At 41.2% G+C, this 19,106-nt stretch overlaps 1 protein-coding gene and 1 pseudogene across 10 annotated transcripts in view; one reads left to right on the top strand and one right to left on the bottom strand.

Annotated features, from left to right (window-relative positions):
* Positions 1–19,106, top strand: part of PPP1R12B (protein phosphatase 1 regulatory subunit 12B) — a 181,290-nt gene that overhangs the window by 128,775 nt on the left and 33,409 nt on the right. Inside the window, exon 1 of one of the 10 annotated variants that reach the window (XM_037496657.2) lies at positions 7,352–7,485. The exons of the other annotated variants lie outside the window; for them this stretch is intronic. Within the exon in view, the coding sequence (XP_037352554.1) occupies positions 7,384–7,485 (102 nt within the window). The 5' untranslated portion in view covers positions 7,352–7,383. Of the gene's footprint in view, positions 1–7,351; positions 7,486–19,106 lie in introns of those variants that run through there. 10 annotated transcript variants of the gene reach the window in all.
* Positions 1,902–6,638, bottom strand: LOC119234079 (protein LLP homolog; annotated as a pseudogene).

The raw sequence follows: 19,106 nt of genomic DNA, 5'->3' as shown, positions 1-19,106 counted from the left end.
TGACATTTGAAACATCTCCATTCATGCCACAGGCCACATGAAGGATTTGCAGGGTGCCTTCAGGTGCCCTAAACATCTGTATGTTAAAATCGACAGTAGTTCTCGAAATTGTGTCGACTATAGCAAAATATCATTCTCTCCTTTTTTGTGGTGTTTGTTGACCAAGTCCCGAATTTGTTGAATAAGTTATGACTTTTTGTAGCATTTGCAGATTTTACTGATGAAGCAGTATAATATTGGGTCAAATTTAGTTCAAAGCCCATATAACCCAGTTTGATAACCCAAGAACAAGGAGACTCTTTCTATCAAACCAGAGAACAAACCACTTCTGCTCTTCTTGCCAACAAAAGATTTCTGCAGACTGTTCTTGGCTTTCAAACATTTTTTTAAAGATTTATTTATTTATGCATACACGAGCTGGGGTACAGGCCAGATGTGTGGGGGATGAGAGGACACACCAGAGACAGAGTGGGAAACAGAACAAGTGGATTGACCAAAGTACACTGCTGAGGGGAGCCGGGGGTGAGTCAGGAGAGGTCTGCTGCACCATGTGGGCTGCTCCCTGGCCGGCCAGGGATCGAACTCGTGCTGCAGAGGCTGTGGACAGTCTCATAGGCTGCGTCCTAACCCCTCGCACCACCAGGGAGGCCCCCAAACATTTTTGATGGTCATCCATGGTAAGAAGTGCATTTTACACTGTGGCCCAGCGTGCAAATAAATGTCTTAATGGATAACTGAATAACAGTCTCGTGGAAGATAGCATTATTTACTATGTATAATGCATTGACATTTGCTATCTTGTTTCACTTTTTATTCATCTGATTCTGAGCCACTAAATGGATTCATGACCTAATCTTTTTTTTTTAAACTTTTTTTTTTAAGATTTATTTATTTTTATTTTTATTTATACAAGCACTGGGTACAGTCAGAAGCGCAGGAGGGTGAGAGAATTCACCAGAGCCGGAACGGGAAACAGAACAGGCAGACTGACGATACACTGCTGAGGGGAGCAGCGGGCGCCAGGAGAGATCTGCACGACATGTGGGACCCTCGCCCGGTGGCTGGGGATCAAACTGGTGCTGCAGAGGCTGCGGGCAGCTTCACAACCCAGCGCTCAACCGCTGCGCCACCAGGGAGGCCCTGAAAATGTAATCTTAACTGTATCTGTGCCGAAAGGCTCACACTAGGCTTTCCTCTTTAGTCTTTCCTCTGAAGTCTTTCCTTGACTTCACAAGCATTTTGTCTTTTAACAAACCTGTTGTGTTTGTCCCGCAATATGGGCCCATTGTTTCCTCATAACCTGACTCAGTTTATGCATTTGTACTGCAGTGTCACAGAAGCCACACTGTCTTCTCTGTGTGCCCCAACCATTTGTCCCACTGCCAGTAGATTGACTTTTGATCTCTTGAATACAAGGTTTCTGCCAGGTTTTGCCACAGTGGTTCCCTTTTTCTCCTTTGTGATTAATAAATAGTTCTCGAGGTGGTACTTTGAGATTACTTAAAACCAGTCCACCGTGATACTTTACCCGCTAGTTTTGGCAACCAGTAATGTTCCTTTCTTGGAGTGATTTTACAATGATGGCTAGCAAACTGATTTTTAAAATTTCATTATTCTTTTTACATTTTTTTTAGTAGGCATTTTACTGTAAGGAAAAGCTTTCATTTATTTATATGGATTCTTATTTTATTTAGTGGATTATATACTTGCTTATTGTTTTTCAAAGAAAGTATTGTAATCAAGTTCCCCATACCAACTTGATAAATTACATTGGGTATGAGTTCAAGAAAAAGGCCAAGTTAAAGTACAGAAACAAAGTTTTCATTTGGTAGAACCTGAAATCAGTATCCACGTTCTTATCAAAGATCTGTCCTATGTGACATTTCTCAAATTTTAAGAGTCTACCAAAACAAAGCCTTAGCTGCCCTCATTGCGCTGGCTTTGCTTTCCCCTTCCTTGCATTGCCTTCAAGCTTTTTCTTTGCCTCTGGTTCAATCATATGAGGTACAGCCCATGCTGGTCTAGGACACTTTCTCTTTTTTTTTTTTTTTTATAGAGGCATGTTTATTTATTTGTTTGTTTGTTTATACATGCACTGGGTACAGTCAGAAGCGCGGGAGGGTGAGAGAATTCACCAGAGCCAGAGCGGGGAGCAGAGCAGGCAGAAGGACCGAAGTACACTGCTGAGGGGAGCAGCGGGCGGCAGGAGAGGTCTATGCGCCATGTGGGACCCTCCTCCGGTGGCTGGGGAGCAGCCGGGGATCGAACCGGCGCCACAGAGGCCGCGGGCAGCTTCGCAACCCAGCGCTCAACCGCTGCACCACCGGGGAGGCCCTAGGACACTTTCTCTTAATGTCAGTTCCCATTTTCATGTCATCTTTCCACCTTTTACCTCACACTGGGTTGTCTCTTGGCACTGTCTCTTGAACATCTTTCATTAAAACATCAGTATCTACTTTAAGAACACTTGCAATCTGCTGAGCTCCTCTGGGTGTTCTGTTTTCTCTTTTCAACACACATCTTCCTTTTCCACTTACTCCATAAACCTTATTTTACTTGAGAAAACTCACAAACATGCTGCCCTTGTTGACCAGAAATCCCTGTCCATTGTTTATTTTGATGGTCAAATTGTCCCAGGTTTGACTTTTTAATACAAATCTGTGTCCTTCTGTCATGTCCTCATCATTGTTTTAAGTGTTTCCTTACTTTCTGACACAACAGACAGCCTCATTTGCTTTCCTTGCCCTAGCTCTTGAGTTAGCCATTTCTCCAGAGTACCCTTTTCTTTGGGTGGGTAGTGGCATTGAGAAGCAATGATGTTGGCTCTAAGTGTGCTAAATGCTCCTGGGGGCCTCCCTGGTGGCGCAATGGGTTAAGCACCCCACTATGAAGCAATCTGCAGCCTCTGAAGCATAAGTTCAATCCCCAGCCAGCCAGGGAGAGACCCACGTGGCGAGGCAGACCTCTGCTGTCTCGCCCGCTGCTCCCCTCAGCAGTGTATTTCAGTCAGTCTGCCTTTTCTGTTCCCTACTCTGTCTCTGGTGAATTCTCTCACCCCCTCGTCTCTGGCCTGTACCCCAGCTCTTGTATGCAAAAATAAATAAATCTTTAAAAAATAATAATAAATGTTCCTGGGATATTGCTTCTCCTTGGCCTTCTCAGTAGACACACCTGGGAAATGCATATAAAGGTGCATTTGCTCACACACTTGCATCTTTAGTTATTTATATATATGTATGTTGGAAATCATATGTTCACACCAATCCTTTCAATCCCTGCATACCACCATCAGTTTAATTCTAGCTTTCCCCTTTTACTTGTACCTGCCGTCAACAGTGATGAACCTCACTCCCATTATCCTTGATATATTTGCTTGTTTAATCCCCCAGTCTAAACTCAGTCTCCTACTACATCAGGCCACTGACTCACTAATGTACCCTTCCCTTATATTAGGGGACTGCCTTTCAGGAAAGAAAATGGGAGGTAGGAAAGGAGTAGATAGATAGAAATATAGGGTTTTTCCTAAAATATTTGAAAAGGAGATGCTGCCATCTCCTTCAGTGGCCTTTGACATAACCACAAGGAAATTGAGTGCAGGCAGATCTCAGCTCTTTGCTCTGAATTTTCATTTAGACCCTTATGCATGATTTCGGTGTGCACATGCATGTCGATCAAGTACTTTTGTGACAAAACCTGATCCTGACCATGTGCTAGATGCTGTGCTGGATGATATCTGTGTCTTAGACTTACACTGAGTAACAACTCTACAAGGTAGGCAGTATGGTCACAGTATTGTAGGCAGTGTTTTTTAAGTGAGCCAGGTAAGATTCTGTGCAATTAAGGCACTTCATCATTTCAGACAGCTAAGCAGACCTTGAATTTCAACCCAGAATAACTGACCTTGAAGACCACATCCTTCCCAAACCACATGTACAGCATGATGTGGTATATTAGTTGCTTTGGAAATCACTGGGAGGGTGGGGGAGGGTTGTTATTCCAGCAGACATCACTCTTGACCCATACATTTAATTTTCTTGATTTAGAAAAATAAAGAAAAGTTGGAAGTTACTCAACTGGTTTATTAATTTTTTTACTCTTATTAGAAAGATTCTACTAGAACATTACTTTGTGTGAGTTGAGTCAAGAAAGTTGATGATGAGGATTTACATCATATGAAATTTTACTGACTTGCTCATATATTTGATGTGTGCCATGGCCAAGATAAACATATGTGGACACTTTATCTGATAGTTCTTATATTTGTTGGAGACTCTGAGCTGACTACCTGAGAGTGTTAATTCAGTTTTAACAAATAACATCTTAAAGTTTGTGAACATTTTTTTCTCCATCTTATCTGGAACAAATAAAACAGATGAACTTAACATTCTCTTCTGCCTATCTGAAATAAATTGCTTTCTAAGCAAGTGGCTATTAACAGACTTGTTGCTTTACCAGGCTCTTTGGTTACTAAACCTTGATTAGAGAAAGAATAGACTGGATTCTCAATTGCAGAAGGTGATTCTTACTCTCCAATATTCCTTCATGTTGGTTGTTTTGAAGAGAAAACAGGCTTTCTGAGTTGCAGTATATATGCCCTAGGTGAGAATGTTATACTTTATATTAGGAAATATGGAGGGGAATAGAATGTTTTCATCTCTGGATTCCTAGCTTGGGAATGGCTCTAGAATGTGGTGTACTGCCTACAAATTAGATCACCTATGTAACTGAAGGGCACAAGACTGTGGCCAAGAATACTTCCTTTTAGTTTTTATTTTCACTGGGATGTGAAGGATACTTTCATTTCACAGGGGAGTTAATGTCTTATGAGTAAGAAAGGAAACAAATGCTTGTTGGTTAGGTTGAAGAAAAAGCTAACTAAATATGTAAAAGAACAAGTGAATAAAAGAAAGAGATTTGATTTAACTTTTTGGAGAACTTATCCTTATTCCATCCCTATATTCCTGATGTGTTCTTGTGAGTTTCTCCAATGCCCAGTCTTTTTGAAGAAGGATTTGAATTGGTGGATCTTTTCAATCCTTAAAGATACCTAATCAATCAAAGCTTACTCCTCAGGCAGCTGTCTTTTGCTGCACTCTTACTGGCTGTGTGTCTTTGCAAAGTCATTTAGCCTCTCAGAAATTGTTTCCCCATTTCTAAGATAAGAGTAATGTACTTTTCAGCATTGTCCAAAGGATCAGGTAAGATAATGTTAAGACACTCCGTGAAATATGAGTTTACCATTGTTAGTACTGCCTAGAAGTCAACGTAGGTAGAAGTGAAAAGGGGCAAAGAGGAGAAACTTTTGAGAGTAATGGGCTTTTACCTTGCCTCTTCAGCTGCCAATGAGTAACGAAATCACTTTGTAAACCTTGTAGAAAGAGGCCAGGAAACTGTGGCTGGTCAGAATTGTTCTTGCAGTCTCTTTAAGGAATAATGTAAACTGGTGACTTTGATTCTAGATATTTAAAAAGTTTGCCATCCTAATCCTTCCCCAGCCAATCATATTTGCTATGAGAGTGTTACCGTTTAGGCTTATGTCAACATTTCTTTTCTAAGTGAAGAAGTCTAATAGAGAAAAACGAGCTATTAATCAGATGGGATTAGCAATATAAGCAGGATCTAAATTGTAAAATTCATAGCTCTGAATGCCCAAGATAATTGGCCTTTTAGACACAGTATAATTCTGGTTTGTGCAAGAATTGATCTGTCTTGTTAAGAAGTGTTTAAGCTTGGGAATGTAGCAGATCATTTCCTTTTATTTAATTTCACAAAATTGCTCATAAAAATAAGATAACAAGACAAATGAGGAAAAAAGGTGACAGGCTTGGAAAATTTGAAGGAAAAAGTATAAATTTCATGCAAGAAAAGGGAAGGTGGTGTAGAATTTCCAAGAACCCACGAGAAGTGAGTTGCTGCTTTAGGGATAAGCCCATTGGCTTAGAAAGCATTTGACCTAGAAATTTTGGATGGGATAGCGATGACAACAGAGTGCAAAAGATTAAGTTTGAGATGTTTCAAGTTCAAATCCAAAATCCTTCACCACCAAGCAAATGCATTCCTTTCTTTTTAACCCAGTTTTCTCTCTGGGCTACTCAATCCCGTAGTCTTGTGGTTCCCCAGTCTGTTTTCTTTCTTCAATACTGGACCTGCCTTTCTTTCCCCTCACCTGTACTCCCTTTCCCATCCTGATCTTCCCTTATTATGGTGACATTTTAGAAAGCTCTGGTAATCTGTATAATTAGAGACACAGCCTAACGTGATAGAGCTTCCTTTGCGGTGGGCCAGAGTTTCAACTTGCTGGGCGTCCTCATGGTGCAGCAGGAATGACCTCTCTTTAAAATGGAACCCAAAAGGCCTGAAGGTGCTTTGACCGATGTGCCTGTCTCTGGGCTTTGCTACTTAAGAGTTGAAAAATCCCCACCCTCACGTTTAGAGAAGTGTTCAGAGAAGTCAGAGGCCCCGCACCGCCGCCTGCTCTGAGGCAGGGGATGCCGGAGCTTGGTGAGTTCTGCCCCGAGCTTGCGCCTAGAGAGCCTCCCTTTATTCCTAGAAGCTGGCAGGGTTTCTTTTCCTCCTACAAGTGGCAACTCGAATTCTGAGTTGAAAGTGAATCTTTGCCCTTGGCTCCTCTCCAGCATTCCTCGCTGAGCGAATAAGGATTTGGAATGTCAGAAAATAGCAGAGGGGAGGGGAAAAGATGTGTGTATGACTGTGAGTGTTTATGTGTAAAAGCAGATTCGTCTGGAGGACTTTAGGGAAACTTAACTTCCTCAGACTTAACTTCCTCAGACTGCTTGGTTCCTTATTTATATCTAATTTTTGGTTTTTCAAGTTGTTTAACCTGCATTTATCACGGCAGTTTCAAACTTCTTCCAGCACAGTGGAGTGCAGTGAAGGGAAGAAGCATGCTTTCTAGAGGATTTCTATTTCTTCCCTCTGGATAAAGTGACGGTAGTTGTTCCCAGGCTTATCTCCAGCGGGATCCAAGATCGTCTTTCTTCTGGGATTTAATCTGGTGTCATCAGGAACCCAGACACAGGTTTTAAGGGGAGCAAGTCTCAATAAGTGTCCTGTGGGAGAATCAGGACTCAATCTAGGCGTAAGAGGTGTGGCTCGGCACGGTAAGCTCCCATCCTGAGCACTTGTGGTTAGAGCTGAGTTGAAAATATTGATGGAATACGCCTCTCAGACTGTTTAACTGTGGACTGGCTCAGAGCTCAAGACTATAATTTACAGGGTGGCGGTTATCCTTTATTTAGTTCTATCCAAAGTCGTCTTACATCAACTCGAAAGGAGAGATTCTGTGAGGGTAACCTACAGGGCAATTTCCCAGCTTTGTGTGAAGAATCAAGTGTTCAGTGTTTGTCTACATCCTGAGAAGCCATGTCCTCTCTATATACCCGAAGTAAAGAATTCACTCGGAATAGAAAATCTCAGTCTGATTCTCCCCCTGCATCTCCTTCCCCGACTGCCAAGACGCTCCGAGTAAGCAACATTTTTTATTTACATATGTTCATAGTTGTGTCAAAGGTCGGGGGGAAATATATATATATATGTGTATATATATATATATATATACACACACACACACACACACACATACATACACACACATACATACATATATATTGTATTACTTGGGGAGTCAGCATTTAGAGCAAAGGCATTTCAGAGCATATGGGAATTAGTAAGGGAAAAAAGAGAAAATTTGCCAGTAAAGACCCTGTTAGTTTCTCTGCAAGAGGTTATGGTCATAATACTTAATATAGTCTTTTTTTTTTTTTTTTTTTACCATGCTGTTATACATGCACTGGGTACAGTCAGAAGCGCAGAAGGGTGAGAGAATTCACCAGAGCCAGAGCGGGGAGCAGAGCAGGCAGAAGGACCGAAGTACACTGCTGAGGGAAGCAGCGGGCGGCAGGAGAGGCCTGCGCGCCATGTGGGACCCTCCTCTGGTGGCCGGGAGCAGCCGGGATCGAACCGGCGTCGCAGCGCGGGCAGCTTCGCAACCCAGCGCTCAACCGCTGCGCCACCGGGGAGGCCCTTAATATAGTCTTAAGTAAAAGCAGACTTAAATATGTCAGATTCCAATTTCTGTCTTTTAGTGCTTAACTGTCACTTGTAAAGGGCTTGACAGTAAGATTTTAGAGTCCTTGTCACTATCTTACAAGACTTCATTTCTCTGACTATATTTAGTTGCTCCCTTTCCTGTGTTTTATAGGTCAGTACTATGTTGCAAGAGAAAAAGCTCCCAAGTGGCTATGAAACTACATATATTAGACCTCAGTTGTGTGCAGTTTCTATAAGCAAATTTTTATATGCGTCTATGAGAGAGTATGCTTTTGCCTATTTTGTATGTCTGGGTGATAAAGAGAAAGAAAACATAATAAGCAAGGCGTTATGGACACTCAGTCACCATCAGGAAATTTTGTGCTTAAAATGCCAAAGAAATAACTCCTGTGTGAGGTGTGTGTAATGTCTTGGCAGGTCCATTTAAGACCCTTCTCCATTTTTCCAGCGAATGTCCCTGTTGAAGTGGGTTGTTTATGGGCATTTGCATCTGATCTGCTGTCTTCCTCTGTAGGAAGCAGACAAGAGCAAGAACTGCTACCAATCGCAAACCATGAGAAGCCCCGATGGGCATATTAGGTAGTGGGCAAGACAGCAGTTCCTTCTTAGGGAACAAGGTTGTGCTGTATTGTACATACAGGGCAGGAAGAGGGACGCTCAGAGCTTCCTTATTTGGGGAGCCATGAGGGAAAAATCTGCCAAAAAAAAAATCCATTTCCATGTCTTTCTCACAGTATGATTTGCCATGAAGTAGAATTAAATAAATGGTGTCTTGGTGTAGGACATGGATGTTCAGTTATCAGAATAACAAAAGATTTTGTCATAAAACTCTCATCATATGTGTTTCTGGTGAGGGAGAAGACCAAGGGAGACCCCACTGTGTGTGGCATCTCACCGTCTCAGTACATAGGTTGCTGCCTCTTTCCTGAGGAGCTAGCGTGCTCTGCCCCACAGCTGCCATGTGGCTTTGATGGCTACCAGCTGAGGGACACTAACGGAGCATCTCAGTGTTTCCCTCTTATCAGACTCTGGTGCCTTTCCGTGCAGAGTCCTTCATTAGCATCTGTTTACTCCGTGCTCACAATTCTAAGAGCAGCATGTGCTACCTGGTGAGCATTCAACAAAGTGTGTGTAGTGACACGCACTCTCCCCCTTTTCTGATTGAGCTCATTTCATCCTTAGAGTTAGATCCCACCTTTCTTCTGGTCTCAGTTCTAACAGCTGCCATCCAGCCTTCCCACCCTCATTCCATTATCTCCCCAGTGCCAACTTTTTAGACAGAGGTCACAGTGGGAGAGGATTTGAAAATTTGGATTACAGGAAACCAAAACATGGATGGCTTTAATAAGAGACTGTTTCCACGTCTAGTGGTCAGTGGCTACGGTTCCCACAGTAGCATCAGCTTACTGTGGCCAGCTGCCAGTGTCCCAGGGGTGTGAGACTGTAGCGCCGGGTGTGGATCTTCATATGTCTCGTGTTCCATCGTGTTTCCCGTGTCTTCAATGTCTGAGAGAGTAAAAGATACGCAAGGGCCTCCCTGGTGGTGCAAGGAGTTAAGACGCAACCTATGAAACTGTCTGCAGCCGCTGCCGCATGAGTTCGATCCCCAACCAGCCAGGGAGCAACCCACATGACGCAGCAGACCTCTCCTGTCTCGCCCACTCCTCCCCTCAGCAGTATACTTCAGTCATTCCACCTGTTCTGTTCCCTGCTCTGTCTCTGGTGAGTCCTCTCACCCCCTATACCTCTGGCCTGTACCCCAGTTCTTGTATGCATAAATAAATAAATCTTTTTTTAAAAGATATGCAAGACTAGTTTAGAGGCTATTAGTAGTATAAAACTGAGATTTATCAGGTAAGATTTATCTCATAGTTTCCTCCCATGTCCTGGCTAATTACAGTGCTCTAAAAACTGGTCTGGGGGCTCTTTAACAACTAGTGTGGTGGTGGTTGATGTGTTTCCAATGCCTCCTGGCCATTGGCTGCTGTAATATAGTTGCCACTGGGGAACAGGGCGAAGGGCGGTATTTCTAAAGTGCTCTAATGCTAATGAAAACATGAGAATTGTTTCTTTAATACCTGGCATGTGCCCGTCACTTCCAGTATTTTCACTTTCATTACTTCATTTAATTCTCAGCACCCTGAGAGGAGGGCATTGCTGCCCCCATTTTACATAGGAGGAAACAGATACATAGACATGGATGACTCCTCTTATTTGCTCAGCTAGTTAGCAACAGAATCAAGTCTCTCTGCCTCAATACCCATATTCTTCAGCAACACCGAAGTTCGTATCAAATATATTTGAAGGTTAAAGGCATGCTAGGGTCAAAATGAGTTAAAAACTTGGGTAGCGTCAAAATCCAGATGTGATAGAGATAGAATTTCAGGAAACAGAAATTGCAGGAAGGAGAGAGGCTGTTTCTACAAACACAGGCCTAGTGTTGACAGCCCTAATGACTCTCTCGCACCTGATTCTCAAATCCTGGTCAAAGGGTATGGGTCTATGGATCCCACAGAGCCCAAGGCCCCATCGGCTACAGGGTCTCCAGATTTCTCCTAAGGGGGACCTCTTAGAGTAGGGATGGCCCTGTGCACGACAGAGTCAAGATCAGAACAGTTCTTACTCTCCTCCTCCAAACTTCTATGACTTGTGTAGATGTGATTTTCCAGAGGTTGCACAAAGTAAAAGAGGTGTAACCCAACATTCCTCAAAACAAAGGATTGAAATTTTGAGCCAACATATAAAAGTTTGTGATTTTTTTTTTTTTTAGTGATGTTAAAGGGGCTGAATATTAAATCTACTTCCATATAAGGAAAATGTCCTCAAAGGGAATTTTAAAATGAAAGCTATTCCTATGGGGCGAATGTTTTGGACACCTTCTTGGCTGGTGAGGACATGAAGTGATTTCTCATTAAGGAGGATGTTGGTCACACAGTCTTCTACAGACAAGGGAGGCAATCAACAGGCCTTCTTCATCACATGTTCAAAAAGCAATATGGGCAAACTATGAGCTGTGACTCAAACAGGTGTAATTTTTAACTTAAGAAAACAAATAGTAGGATGGTTTTTTAGCAACCAGAAGCTATCTTATACCTTAACCTTTAAAATCCCAACAGCACCTGATACTTTTAGTATTATTAATTCAATACTCAGCAAACCTATAACCCTTTTAATAACTTAACAGACTGATGCTTGCCTAGAGATTGTGTGACTAATATCCTTCCTAATGAAAAATCTCTTCGTGTCCTCACCAGCCAAGATTTTTGTTTACCTTCTCCAGTTTATATTTTAAAAATACTTTCCAGTTTCTGAACACAAAAATTATACTATTAAACATGGCTCTTAAAAACCTACCCTTCTTTCTTCACAAGGAAAAGCTCTCCATATCACCACTAAAATGACTATTCCGAGCAGTATGCTCTAATATTGCTGTTTTGGTCTTGGTTGACCCTAAATAATGAAATTAATTTTTGACTACTTCCTTTGGTTTTCACAATAGGTTTACACTAATTCAACATCTTTTTTGTCTCTAAGAATTTGGGAGTTCCCAGAGTAATAGACCTGCTCATTGTTGATTTCTTACTTAGGGAAGGCTAAACAACTACCAGATTCACTCTCCTTTCTAATGGGAACCACACCAGTAGTTATTTATGAGAATTTGAAGACTTTGTGTTCTCACATTCTCGAGCAACTATAACATGAGGTGCTGAGTTCACAGTTAGTGGCAATACTTCCTTTTGAAGTAATTTGCCAACACTTAGAAAAATGCACTACAAATACATCAGATTCCTTGGGTTCTTGCTTGTGTATAGCATTGGGTCTCAAGTTTAGAAACTAGCCCATTTACAACATGGTTGGTTCTTGAGTAAATTGTGCTAAGTGAAGTAAATCAGAAAGTGAAAGACAATTACCAGATGGTTTCACTCATGTGGGAAATAAATAGCCAAAGTAAACAAACTGGCAAAACACGATCAAAATAGCTCTTAGACTCTGAAAAATATGGTGGTTATCAGAGGGAAGGGTTAGAGTGTGCAAACAAGGGGTCCAGGGGATGAGTTTGATAGTAGGAAGGGTCGTGGGTGAGAAAATACGTACCCATAGCAAGGTGTGAAGCTGACCTCCCCAAATTATATAGTTTTGTAAATGAATAGTAAATCAATGAAATCTGATTTAAAAAAGAAAGAAAATGTAGGCTTTATTACTGAAGAAAGAAAAGAAACTAGTCAATTTAAATAATTTAGCATTTTTTAATTATCTTGAAAGCAAGAACCGGTAGTCATTGGTCAGCATTCTCAAAGTATTACTTGCTCATTTAACAAAATGAGCAACACAGGTCATATCCAAAGATGACAAATACTAAAGAATGTCCAAATTGTACTAGCAAGTTGATCTTTACATTGAATAGTCTTGAAGTAAGTGGGTCATCAGCTGAACTCTGGGCATCTTTTAATCGTACAAAATCTTCATTGAATTGGGTAGTATTTGACCTTCATCTCAACCAAGATCAGTAGGATTTTTCCATTTACTCTGGATTGCTACTCTTTCAGAACTAACGTCTCAAGAAAAGATGGAAAGATTTTACATAGTTTTCAGTCCTTAATGTAAATAAATGAAATACCCAACTTATCTATAAGCTAATCAGTCCATTTGATAAACAATTGGGGAGAAAGGGTTACTGTTTTCATGAGAGCTCAACTATGTGGCAACTCTGGTTAACAGCATTCTGCCTCTCAACCTTCTATACCCTCATTCTTCACATCAGTTCTTTGGTGTATTCTCTTATCCTTTGTAGTATCTTCTGATATGACATCTGGAATGCTACCAACCTGGAATCCACTTTATAATCCATTGTCATGAATGAGAAAAATTTGTCTAGGTCAACAATGCTAATTAAGGGTGCAATCTGTTAACCATTTCTTGTCTCTAAAACCACTATGGCTTTTAAAAAAAATTCCTTTCAAGAAAAGTCAATAAGCAGTAATTCTTTAGCTCAAGGAATCATCCTAACCAAGAATAGCAGAACCTATAGGAAGAAAGGTCGTTTCCCCATTCAGGGCCATTTCATGAACCCTAGAAGGATATTGGTTGACCCAAATACCATGGTGAGCTGGATGAGATGACATCTGAAGTCTTGATTTGTTGACTAGAGAGACTGGGAATTTTAATGGAATCAGTTCCTTTCCTGGAGTTTTCTGGTGATAACACACAAATGCAAACCCTCACCTATTCTTGACCCTATAATTTTTTGTTTCTATTATAAAGGGTATCCAAGCCAGCTGCCCTATTTTGAGTCCTCCCTCAATTAACATTCCATGGCCATCTACTTCAGTAGTTCTGTTCCAGACACTAAAATTCAGAAATGACACAGACCCTGTCCTCAAGGAAATGACAATATAATTGGGAAGAAAAAAGGAGAAAATTAAAAATTATAACAAAAGGGAGGTGAATTTTCTAATAAAAGATATGTAAGTAGAAGGTACTTTAAGACTGATGTTTCAAAAACAGGAGTTAAGGGCACAGAGAAGAAGGAAAACAGCATATTACCAAGGTTAAAAAAAAATATGAGGAATATAGTATTTTGAGTATTATTAGGGCTGAAATAGGAAATGAAGCCAGAGACACAGCAGGGGCCAGGTCATAAGGAGCTTACTATGTCATTTTAAGGGTTTGGGGAGCTGTCATGTGGATGAAGAATTGAAAAATTTGAAGTGAAGTTGTTGTGATCAGAATTGCTTGTTAGAGAATATCTCTGACAGCTATGAAGGCTGGGTTGTCTGGGGATAGTCAGGTCAATTGGCTCTGATTTCTTACTCCAGTTGAGAAGTGATAAGGGCCTGAACATGTCCTGGGCAGTGCAGAGAAGCACTCAGCTATTCAGAGGGAAGGCAGAACTGACAAGACTTAGAGACTGATAGGATGGGAGCAGGGGTGAGGCTGTGAGAGGGCAGAGTCCAGGAAGACTCTGGGTCTCGGGTCTAGGTGACTTGGTGGAGAATAGCATGGTGAAAACTAGTGGGCAGCTGCCAGAGGGAAAGGGCTGCTGAGTGGGGAAGTGGTTTCACTTTTGGATATATTGAGTTCCAGGCATTTTAGAACATACCGATGGTGATGTTCAGAAAGTAGTCTGAAACTCAGGGAAAAGTTATGGGCTGAAAATATTGATTTCTTTTATTGAAGTGAGTGGTCAGCCTGATTCAGTGGTAAATGTAGCATTGGAAGAACTGAGAAGAAAACCTTGGGGGAGTGACAGCGAAAGATCAAGGCACACTGCTGCTTGCCAGGGATTTTCCAGTTACCCTTGGAACCATGTATTTTTGTTTGTCCATGGGTATTATAGTCAACTTTATGTTACAGTAAAAATCTTTAGTTCTCAAAGAACCCAGAAATTTAGGTCAGTTTAGAGTCAACTAAGTTAAGAGTTTAGGGTTCCAGTTTTGTTTTCAGTGCATTACCAGCTGTGCAACTAGGGCTTATTTTTTTTCAAATTTGGAAATGTTTCCAGATTATTCAGCATAGTTTTTCACCTCTTTTTCCCAATCTCATAGTGTTTGGGTGAGCTGATATTAATTACAGTCAGAAGAACAAAGGGAAATAACCAGAGCTGGCTTCATCAGCCTTTTATTCTTTTTCAGCCCCGTTGCATAATTAATGCAATAGCTGGTGGTTATCTATAACAGGGGTGTTAGTTAGCACAGCCCAAAGCTCAGCGGTCTTCTTTATTTTAAGAGTTTCTTTTTTTTTTTAATTTATTTTTGTGTAGAACTCGGGTGTAGGCCAGAGATGCAGGGAAAGGGGTGAGAGGATTCACCAGAAACAGAGTGGGGAGAACAGGCAGATCCACTGAAATACACTGCTAAGGGGTGCAGGGGGCAAGACAGAAGAGGTCTGTTGCACCATGTGTGGGTTAGCTCCCTGGTCGGGGATTGAACTCAGACCTCAGCGGTGATAGGGTGCTGAGATCCAACCCCTCAGCCACCAGAGAGGCCTTCAGCAGCCTTCTTTGGTACAGGCAATGCAGGGAGTTCTACCCATTTGATTAGATAAAAGTGCTAAATGTGTATCTGGATTTCAGCCTGTTTATGGCTCATTGTGAAAGCAACATTTTCATGTAAGTTGTTATATCTTTGTGTTGGTTTCCAAAATGAATTTTGCATGTTTGGTTATCTGCAAGAAAATATAGCTATCCAGATAGTAAAATGACTTTAAACATCTGTAGCTTAGAAAGGGTAAGTAGAAATTGGCCTGGATAAGCAAAATCTACATTTTTTTTATTTAGGGGAAAAAAAAAATATTTTTTTTAGTGGCACCAAATATTTACTTTAGTGCCAAAGAATTTGTTTGGGCTTATTCCTCTTGCAGCCAATAAGCATTGGCAGAGCCAAAGAATCAAAGAGGGGGCAATAAGAGAGAATGTAAAATCTAAGAAAATAGTAATAAAACCAATAGCTATTTATAAAACATATACTATGTGTCAGGTGCTCTGCCAAACACTTGCATTTATTTTCTTATTTTATGTTTGTTTTTTTTAAAGATTTGTTTGTGCATACAAGAACTGGGGTATAGACCAGAGGTGTGGGCTTGGGGGGTTGGTGAGAGGATTCACCAGAGACAGAGTGGGGAGCAGAACAGGCAGACTGACTGAAATCCACTGCTGAGGGGAGCAGTGGGTGATGTGGATTAGTTCCTGGCCAGGGATCAAATGCATGCTGCAGTGCCTGGCAATAGCTTGATAGCGCTGTGTCTTTAACCCCTGCGCCACCAGGGAGGCCCTATTTTATGTTTTTGAAAACTGGATACATCTACCTTTCTGCCATTTTACTGATGAAGACATTGAGGCAGAGAGAAGTATTTACCTGAGATGACATAACAAGTAAATGCTGGAACCAGCATACTGGCTGCAGCTTAACCCATAAGCTTTATAGCCATTCCTGTGAAACTACTATGTCTCCATCAAACTACCATCCCTGACTACTGAATCTTTTTTTTTTTCTTCAAAGATTTATTTATTTATTTATACAAGCACTGGGTACAGTCAGAAGTGTGGGAGGATGAGAGGATTCACCAGAGCCAAAGCGGGGAACAGAACAGGCAGACTGACGAAGCACACTGCTGAGGGGAGCAGCGGGTGGCAGGAGAGGTCTGCGCGCCATGTGGGACCCACGCCAGTGGACGGGGATCGAAGCGGCGCTGCAGAGGCTGCGGGCAGCTTCACAGCCCAGCGCTCAACCGCTGCGCCACCGGGGAGGCCCATGACTACTGAATCTTATTGGAAAAAAGATAGTAATAATAAAACCTATTTTAAAGGAGGGATAACTTTACAGAATGGTTTAAGAAGAGACAAATCTAAATTAGTAAAAAGTCAACTGTACATAATTTTTAAGTAGGTATGGCTTTATTAATTCATGTTTCTATGATAAAATTGTTGGATAATAACTTCACTAGGGAGAAAAGATCAACTACCCTCTTGAAGGTCATTATCTGGAATTATTTTTTAGTGAATGCATGTGGTGTAAATGGTTACTCTACAGCCATTTACAAGGGCTCAAAACAGATCCTTTAAGTAAGTAAGGCCGTGTCCTTTACTTTGTTTATGCTATTATTTAGCTTTGTAAAATAAATTTTAAAATGAAAGTACAAAGGTATGTTTCAACTCAGGATCTTACATTTTAACAAATTCTGAATTAGAAGAGCCTGAATTATAGAGATTTTTCTTACCTGAGGGACCCTTCTGACAAATCTACATTTTAACAATTTTTCTCTGGGAGCAAAATTTAGCTTCCTAAATCCAAAGAACCTTGTACATCTGAAGACTCAAGTTCCATTTGGGGGAATAGAAGGCGAATTTAGAGGGGGAAAATCTTCAGTTCTTTATATCTCAGAGTTGCCAGAGCTCTTTGGGATAACTGAGACCCTAACACAGCTGCAGCTTATATTAAGGTCATACACGGTGGTGTGTTCTTCACGATCACCCAGTTTTAAACTCCAGGCTGATGCATCCAGGAGGGCTGTTGCTTCCATGAAGCCTTACCAAAACTTTCCAGTCAGTATTGGTCCCTCCCTTTTCTGGCTGCCCTTTTTATTTACTGTTTGTACCAGATAATCCAGTGTTTGATTCTTTTTGAGACCAGAGAACCATGTTTAGATTCTGTAAATAATTCATTTTATTCGTCTAAGTATCATTCACAGAGCTCGGCACACACAGATACTTAATGTAAATACTGTGAGGGAATAAATGCTGCCTGGGAGTCAGAGACCACACCCTAGAAAATCCAATTTTTGAAATGAAGGGGAACCACAGCTTTTCCTGAGGCCATTCAGATTCCTGTTTATTGCAGTTGGCTGGTATATCTGTAACTCTAAAATATGTGATATCCTGTTTTCTGTGGGGACAGAAAGGGAACAAAGGAAGTGCCTGACCTTGTGTGGAACATACTTAGAAATAAAGAACTTATGTAGGTCCCAGTTATTTAGTCACTCTTCAGAACTGGAATTTGGAGAGCCTTATTAGCCGCAGAGCAAGGACAGTCCACGGAAGGCTGTCGCATTCAATCTAGTCCAAATAAAATGACTCCTGCCCCTTGACGCTACACCATGATGTTTACAGTGTGAAAAGCCCCTCTCCCGAGGTTTCGGGCTTGGGTAGCTTGATGCCTAAAAAGACTTGTCGAAGAGACTTAACAGAGCAATGGGATGAGACCTGGGAACCAACTTGTAGAAAAGGAGTGGAATTCAAACAGTGACTTCTTAATAGTATCTGGGGAATGCTCAGGATTCTTTTTGTGGGTGTCACTAAGACTGTTGTTTAGTTATCTGAGTGTATTACAAGGGCTACTGTAGTTGCAAGTAGCTGTGCACACCAGTATAGGCTAAAATTCTGAGCTGTGGAGAAAGTAAATTGTTAAGTGAGTAACGTGACCCATGTGCTAGAGCTGTAGAACTCTCACTCCCCCTGGCCATTTCCATCATACCTGGTGTGTGAAGGACAGATTATGCAGGAGCCTGCTAATGTCTGTGTGGATCATGAATTATCTTTAAATATAAAATGACTTGCCTTGGCTGTTTCAGAGAGGCTTTAGTAAATTCATGGATTTCCTTCTACAATTAAGTACATTCTTTGATTAAAAAAAAAAAAATCTAGAAACTCTTCCAAAGCTAGGAAAATCCAAAAGAAAAGGAATATGGGCCTCCCTGGTGATGCAAGGCCTCCCTGCCTCTGCAGCCTATGCAGCACGAGTTCAATCCCCGGCCGGCCAGGGAGCAACACACATGGTGCAGCAGACCTCTCCTGACTCACCCACTGCTCCCCTCAGCAGTGTATTTCAGCCAGTCTGCCTGTTCTGTTCCCTACTCTGTCTCTGGTGGATCCTCTCACTCCCTGCATCTGGCCTGTACCCCAGCTCTTGTATGCATAAATAAATAAATCTTTAAAAAAAAAAAAAAAAGAAAGAAAAGGAACAGACCTGATTAGCAAATGAGATCATAAAGATTCCAATAATATTTAGGTAGCCTGACCTACAGATATACAAAAGATGAGTCTTTTTCTATCACTTAATAAACTTCATAATTTTTCTTTTAAATATAATGAGGTACGCTAGCATACGGGAGGTGACATAAACAATCTTATTTTGGCATGCAATATTAAATGGATAGGGTAATTGCAATCTGATGATGTGATTTTCCAGAACTACCTATAATAGAAATAAATATAAGTACTATACTTCTTGGCTTAACTGTTTGTTTTTGTTCCAAATGTATTAAACACTTGTAAAGACTATCAAAGAATATATTATGAAATTTAAGATATACTTTTGAAAGTCAATTTTGGCTTCAGAGCATCCTCTCACACACATCCGCTTGCTCGAGTGGGTATGCCATCACAGCGCCGGTCAGTGCTTTCAGCGTTCTTCACATTCTGAATGTATGTGATCGCCCACAGTGACTGGCTGGGTACCATGGATATCTCTCACTTTGAGGATATGATAGGTAAAGCTATACCATATTTTCTTTAAAGGGGGAGTCCCTATGGTAGTCAAAAT

Source organism: Talpa occidentalis, unplaced genomic scaffold (assembly GCF_014898055.3).
Source record: "Talpa occidentalis isolate TD23 unplaced genomic scaffold, MPIMG_talOcc4v2.1 talOcc4.8, whole genome shotgun sequence".
NCBI classification, from domain to species: Eukaryota; Metazoa; Chordata; class Mammalia; order Eulipotyphla; family Talpidae; genus Talpa; species Talpa occidentalis.
This window is presented reverse-complemented; position numbering and strand designations above follow the sequence as displayed.